This window comes from Neoarius graeffei, chromosome 8 (assembly GCF_027579695.1).
Source record: "Neoarius graeffei isolate fNeoGra1 chromosome 8, fNeoGra1.pri, whole genome shotgun sequence".
Lineage (NCBI taxonomy): Eukaryota > Metazoa > Chordata > Actinopteri > Siluriformes > Ariidae > Neoarius > Neoarius graeffei.
In genome coordinates, this window is record NC_083576.1 from 38482075 (window position 1) to 38489749 (window position 7675).

At 41.4% G+C, this 7675-nt stretch overlaps 1 protein-coding gene across 1 annotated transcript; it reads left to right on the forward strand.

The window, feature by feature from the left end:
• The first annotated feature begins 1758 nt into the window (after positions 1-1758).
• Positions 1759-3563, forward strand: LOC132890105 (uncharacterized). Its single transcript, XM_060926897.1, has 3 exons — positions 1759-2284; positions 2421-2519; positions 2642-3563. The coding sequence occupies exons 1-3, from the start codon at positions 2222-2224 to the stop codon at positions 3401-3403; spliced, it is 924 nt and encodes a 307-aa protein (XP_060782880.1). The 5' UTR covers positions 1759-2221; the 3' UTR covers positions 3404-3563.
• The last annotated feature ends 4112 nt before the right edge of the window (positions 3564-7675 follow it).

Below are 7675 nucleotides of genomic sequence, written 5' to 3' on the forward strand. Positions count from 1 at the left end.
GTGGGGTGTGGTGGTGGTTGTTAATCATGAAACAATAAGCGCTCAAGTGCGCATCTGCGGCTATTCTCTGTTTTGGCCATGTAATAGCCTAAGTGTTGTTGGCTAAAGAGTGTTTTTGCATTACGTAGATACAGTAACTGACATAGATATGTTGCTTGTTTTGAATATGGCTGCACTTGGAGCAGTCTGTCGGTGTCGTTGAGCAGTCTGGGCTGAAGTAAAGGTCTTTTATGCACCGAACACGTTTCGCAGCGAGATATTCCAATGGTGCCTGGCACGTTTTTTTTTTTTTTTTAAATAAAACAAAGTTGCTTTGTTGATCTGTGTTCTCATTAAAATGACAGTTTAGCAGCTCATTCAAGCAACCATGTTGCGAAGAGCTTCCTGGAGGAAAATGTAATAAACGCGTTGAAAACAAGAAACAATCTCAGTGCGTCAAGACTGCAGGGAAACGAAACAAGCACTCAGATGTGTTCTCTTTACCAGCGCCGGCGATTGCCTAGAGCGCAAAGTGTGCCCAGGGGCGCCAAGGGCGACCAAAACCCCACCAAAAAGGAGGGATGGAGTTATTGAATGGAGATGTTACCAAGTGCATCAGTGGTGTACAGTACAGTGTTTTCAACCACTGTGCTGCCGAACTCTAGTACCGCGGAACACTAGTGTGCCGTGAGAGATCACCAAGTGTACCGTGGGAAATTATAGAATGACTGTATATTGTAAATATTGGCAACAGCGTTTTAGTTTCAGTCAACATTTTCTATTGGTGATGTGCCTTGAGATTTTTTCATTGAAAAAAGTGCGCCCTGGCTCATGAAAGGTTGAAAACCTTTTTTACAACACCTCTGAAGCGGCTGGGGATGTAGAAATACGCGCTCCTTACCTCTGCTGTTACACTACCTGTGACAGTACTGTAGCTGCTGCTGAAAGAAGCTTTTCAAAATTAAAACTGCTGAAGACATACAGTACTTAAGGTCAACAATGAGTCAAGAACGTCTGAATGGGCTTGCTGTAATGAGCATCAACCAAGAGATCTCAAGAGAAATATCATTTGATGATATTATCAAGGACCATTAGGAAGACCAGACGAGTCCCATTGTAATGTTACTTCAATAACAAAGTACCCATACAGCAATAGCACTTTTGTTTGAAAATACAGCCCATTGATGTCCTAACAGGGTGCTTAAGTTTGCACAATTTAGAATTGTAGAATTTTTTATTCATTTAATTTGTTAATTCTTCAGAGATGACTTAACTTTTAATAGCAAAAAAGAAACTAAAAACAATTTCTTGTTTATTGTCCATGCACTACACTTTGAACAGGGTGCAGAAGAGTTTTTGCCCATTATATGGAGATATGTATTGAATTTGTGTGGTCATTTTACTTTGTGACACTTTATGTGAATAATGATTAACAATAATAACAATAATGAAAAAGATAAAAATGACTTCTTGTTTATTGTCCATGCACTGTACATTGTTTAAAAGTAATAGAGTGATTAGATTAAAGTGTTATTTAGATGTTATTAGAGGGTTTTTTCTGGGGGGGGGGGGGGGGGGCGCTAAAACTCAATCTCGCCTAGGGCAGCCAAAGACCTAGAGCCGGCCCTGTCCAGAAGTACACGTCTTTGATATGCAGCGGAAAATCGCCGTGGAAAAAAAAACTTTGAGGTAAGATTTGTTTCATATTGACTGGGCATTTAAACATATAACTACTTTTCCTGATATATATGAAACATATTAAAGGCTACACACCCTTTATTCTGTCATTATTGGGCGTGTTACATTGATTCCGATATGCGTAAGAAATATACCCCCTCTGTGAAGATTCTCGACTTGCCTACAGATTAACTCATGGCATTGAATCCCATTTTCATGTATCTTTCTAAAAATTGATTTAGCTGTTTACACATTCATTGTTAAAAGACATGTTCTTGAATTCAGCACCTTTTGTAAGGCATAAAGCTCGTCAGGAATCCCATTTTCATGTATCGTTTTAAAATTTGTTTTCTTTGTTGAGGACGTGTTCTTGAATTCAGCTCGCCTTTTGTAATGCATACAGCTCGTTAGGCTGGAATCCCCCACTAAATGTTCACATTCCAGACCATTGTCACCTCAAGCTGGACCTCCCACAAAACCTGTCCATGTGTAATAAATAGCAAGACGTTGCACATTTGATTTTTTTCAGCATTTTCATATAGGACAACACATTTCTTTGGTGACAATGGAGACTGCTGCGTTCTACATGGCACGGACTGTCGACAGACCAAAACGTCTTGTATCCAAAGTAAGTTCATGTGCGCAACTTTCTATGCACTGCAAAAAAATTCTAGTTTCTAGTTAAAAAAACCATCCAGTTTAGGACATCCAGGACTCCAGTAGCCTATGCTATTCTAAACTAAATATTGCTTTGCTTATTCTAGACAGCGCAGCCCTTGCAACACGCTGCCAAAAAACGGGGGTCTGCTAAGCCAGCTAGCACGCCTGCAAAATCCAAAGTGCGCCTTGTAAGGAAGAAATCGGTAAGTTGTCTGAGTTAAGACCATCCAAATAAATGACCCTAATGAAGCCATTGTGCATATAATTTATAGGCCTATCTTTTAATGTTTATGAATTGTGACTCACATCTATCATTTTCATTTAGGCTGTGACAGTGGCAACAGCCGGCGGCAGAACAGGCTGCTCTGGACTTTACAAGGAAGAGATTAGGATTATGAAAAAGCAACTAAATGACATGGACAATCGCTTGAAGACAGTGTCAAGAGAATTGGAGGTGGAGAAGCAGTTTAGAAAGGCTGTGGAGGAACATCTTAACAAGGCAGTGGAGGACCGTGCAAAGGCAGAGGAACGCTTCAAGAAGGTGGAGGAACTTCTGCAGCGGCTGGTTAACCCCCCACCTGCGGCAGCGCAGCTCACAGCTCACCAGGCCACGGCAGCGCAGCCCACAGCTCACCAGGCCACACTAGCACAACCACCAGCACCGCACACAACTGCTAGTGCTAGACGGCAATTGACTTTCAACGCCACCCCATCAACCCTTGGACCCAGGGTCCCGGCTGGAACTCCCCTGCCGGACATTGAGCTCAGGGTCCTCTCTGCTGAGCGAGACGATTACCTGTTCAGGCAGAGCCAACAAAGAGGCCAGCACAGGCCAGACATTTATGCCGCGAATGTGTTCATGGCTCTGACGCCATTCGAAGAGCGGTGGGGGAAAATGGTTAATTGGAGTGGGTCACAAGGCAAGGCCACCTTGCCGCACAATCTAAAGAAAAAAGTGCATCAATTAACCACAGAACGTTTTCCTGATTTGTCTCCGGAAAACTGGGTCAAAATCCGAAACCGGATCAACGAAAGACTGCGAAGCCCCCGAAAAGTAGACCCTGAGGCGGAACGAATTGGCCACTGACATCTTGGTTTTTTAGGCTACAGTACTTGTCTTGTGAAAACGAAAAGTGCTTTTGCGCACATGTCCCCCCAGTGACATCAACCATTTTTATACCTTTTTCCCGTTCCAATTTTGTTGTCAAGTTTGCACTACTGTAGCTAATAAAATGCACAAATGAAAACACCTTTCTACTGTCGTTCATAATAAAAGCCTGTAGTCTAAGACATTAGGAACATAGCTGATGAAATAACACCAGTGCAGGTAGTTATGCCAAAGGGCAGTATAACGCCTACACAAATATGGATAACTATCTTTTTTCAAGAGTGGATGGGTTCAAAAATGTTGTCGTATGGTGGTGGAGGTGAAAAACCGCATCAAGGTGAAAAACCATACTGTATGTCTTCATAATCAAAGCAAAGCAGTAAAAAATATATCTTGATCTGGATATCCTGATCTGCACAGTCTTTGTTACCCCGGAATGCAAGGTAGTAGAGCCAAATATTAATTGCAGTCCATTACTTTATCATGTTTTCAGTGAAAAAGGCATGAGAAATGAGTTAAATGTTTAGAGAAGTGAATATGTGCAGTCGTAATGCAAGCAATGTTGCGTATATTTTCTATATTTCTATAACGTAGGCCTACTTGACGTATCTGATCAATGAATATGTTCGTTTGTTATTGTAATTTTAAATTTTCGAGTAAGCCAGGATTCCCCTGGCTTCCATTACGACACGCCCCTGAATCAGTCAGAAACTAATTTCAGGCACTAATTTCACTCGAATCAACATGAACGTTTCGTTCATGTTTCATTCATCTTCATGTTCGTCGCTCATGCCTCATAATTTGAAAAATTCACGTTCGTTCTGTATTTTAGAAATGTGTTGTGTTCAACACAACCAGGGCCGGCTCTTTGGCTGCCCTAGGCGAGATTGAGTTTTAGCGCCCCCCCCAAAAAAAAAAAAAAAACCCTCTAATAACATCTAAATAACACTTTAATCTAATCACTCTATTCTATTACTTTTAAACAATGTACAGTGCATGGACAATAAACAAGAAGTCATTTTTATCTTTTTCATTATTGTTATTATTGTTAATCATTATTCACATAAAGTGTCACAAAATAAAATGACCACACAAATTCAATACATATCTCCATATAATGGGCAAAAACTCTTCCGCACCCTGTTCAAAGTGTAGTGCATGGACAATAAACAAGAAATTGTTTTTAGTTTCTTTTTTGCTATTAAAAGTTAAGTCATCTCTGAAGAATTAACAAATTAAATGAATAAAAAATTCTACAATTCTAAATTGTGCAAACTTAAGCACCCTGTTAGGACAGCAATGGGCTGTATTTTCAAACAAAAGTGCTATTACTGTATTACTTTGTTATTGAAGTAACATTACAATGGGACTCGTCTGGTCTTCCTAATGGCAAATTCCTTGATAATATCATCAAATGATATTTCTCTTGAGATCTCTTGGTTGATGCTCATTACAGCAAGCCCATTCAGACGTTCTTGACTCATTGTTGACCTTAAGTACTGTATGTCTTCAGCAGTTTTAATTTTGAAAAGCTTCTTTCAGCAGCAGCTACAGTACTGTCACAGGTAGTGTAACAGCAGAGGTAAGGAGCGCGTACAGTATTTCTACATCCCCAGCCGCATCAGAGGTGTTGTAAAAAAGGTTTTCAACCTTTCATGAGCCAGGGCGCACTTTTTTCAATGAAAAAATCTCAAGGCACATCACCAATAGAAAATGTTGACTGAAACTAAAACGCTGTTGCCAATATTTACAATATACAGTCATTCTATAATTTCCCACGGTACACTTGGTGATCTCTCACGGCACACTAGTGTTCCGCGGTACTAGAGTTCGGCAGCACAGTGGTTGAAAACACTGTACTGAACACCACTGATGCACTTGGTAACATCTCCATTCAATAACTCCATCCCTCCTTTTTGGTGGGGTTTTGGTCGCCCTTGGCGCCCCTGGGCACACTGCGCTCTAGGCAATCGCCGGCGCTGGTAAAGAGAACACATCTGAGTGCTTGTTTCGTTTCCCTGCAGTCTTGACGCACTGAGATTGTTTCTTGTTTTCAACGCGTTTATTATATTTTCCTCCAGGAAGCTCTTCGCAACATGGTTGCTTGAATGAGCTGCTAAACTGTCATTTTAATGAGAACACAGATCAACAAAGCAACTTTGTTTTATTAAAAAAAAAAAAAGGTGCCAGGCACCATTGGAATATCTCGCTGCGAAACGTGTTCGGTGCATAAAAGACCTTTACTTCAGCCCAGACTGCTCAACGACACCGACAGACTGCTCCAAGTGCAGCCATATTCAAAACAAGCAACAGATCTATGTCAGTTACTGTATCTACGTAATGCAAAAACACTCTTTAGCCAACAACACTTAGGCTATTACATGGCCAAAACAGAGAATAGCCGCAGATGCGCACTTGAGCGCTTATTGTTTCATGATTAACAACCACCACCACACCCCACCCCGCTTTTTTTGACAAATCGCACCCTGACTACATGCTTTGCTGTACAATTAAATTAGGCTAAGACATTATAATGCTGACTCGTTTTCAGAATAGTGGAAGTCATAATTTTTCTCCCCCCGTTTCTGCGCCCCTGGATGGACGCAGCGCCCTTAGCATTTGCCTATATTGCCTATGCCACGGGCCGGCTCTGCTTCTGGACGTGACAGACTTCCCTGTTGTTGTTTTTTTTATCAAGTAGCGAATAGCATGGGGGCAGGCAATGTACTGTACAGTACCAGCATTTTTGTCTAAACAGTTAGGGAGCTATGGCAGCAATTGTAATATTTCCTTTGTGTAGCACACTAGCTCTATACAACAGTCTGCAACCGTCTGGGTACTGAGGAGACAAGTTTCTCAAATTTAGAAATGGGAATGCTGTCCCATTCTTGTCTAATACAGTACAATGTGTCTCGCTAGGAAGGGCTGATTTTCGGCTGCATCGCAGGAAACTACAGGAACATGCCTGAAAAATCAGCTCTTCCAAGTCAAAGAAAAGGAGACATCCGGTTTGCACCGCTGCAGTAGGATTACGCCATTATATTAGGCTTTCCTGATCGATCTTCCTTCCTCACCCACCAATAAAAACACAGGAGATTCGAGATCACGTTCTTTCTGTTTATTTTTTCCATCATTAAAATATGATGTCCATCGTTGAATCACTTCCTGTAGGAGATAAAAACTGTAGCCTAAGCATGTAAATGCAAATAACTATTGGCATGAAAACGTGTCTATTGCACAGTTTTGCAACTTCATCTCCCGGGAATAGCCCCGGATCTCTCGGCCGTCATTTGAAAAAAAAAAAAGCGAATATTATATTTGCTTGTACACAAGACTTTGAGCAGTGGCTGTGGCCACAACGCTCTGGCCAGGACAGCAATAATGCAACTTCGTAACCAGCGAAGACCGCAGATTCTGGTGTGCTCATGGCCACCTTCTGAATAATTTGTCACAAAATGTTACAAAGTTAAAATCGGTATTCTTGACGCTCAATGCGAAATGGTTTCAGATTATACTGTATATAGATTTGGAGTGACATCAACCAGTGAGCACGTAATGTTTCGCTCATTCCAGGTTAGTGAAAAGCAGTCGCATTGCGGACTTTAGTGGTCTTGCTGCTGTCTCGTCAGCCAGCTACTGTACACACTTCACTTTCCCAGGACACCCTGCTGCACCCTGTGCTAAGAAACAGACAAATTGTGCTGTAGATTATTATGATGTTACCAGTAGCAAGCTATGATTGTTGAGATTGTTTGAGATAAAGATTTTTTAAAGATGAAAACAGAAACATAGCCAGTGCAAGCGCTGAGCCCCAGCAGGAGCCAGCTGCAGCTATTTACTGTTACAGTACTTATCTTGTTCTTGCATTAATCAGAATATGCACAGCTGCATCTGTGCAGCGCCCCTCCCCTCTCTCCGTTTGCTTATGGAGAAGTGCTTCTAAATTGCCAGCTTAGCTCGGAGCAAACTTCGTGTGACATACAGTACAGTAATGACAAAATCAATCCGCATTTAATAAAATGAAATAACTGGTGAATATAATGGGAATGCGCAAACAGAAAAGGGAAGTAAGAACACATTATTTTACCGTTGTACTCCACATACAGTACAGTATGCGCAGCGCCAGATGTAGGCAAACAGTCACCAATAAAATGAGCAACAGCTCAAATAACCCGATGTTGATACATTGCCCAACACAAAGGGAAAGTCATGCCAGTTTTGTAGGAAACCTGGAACATGTTGAAGTGGATG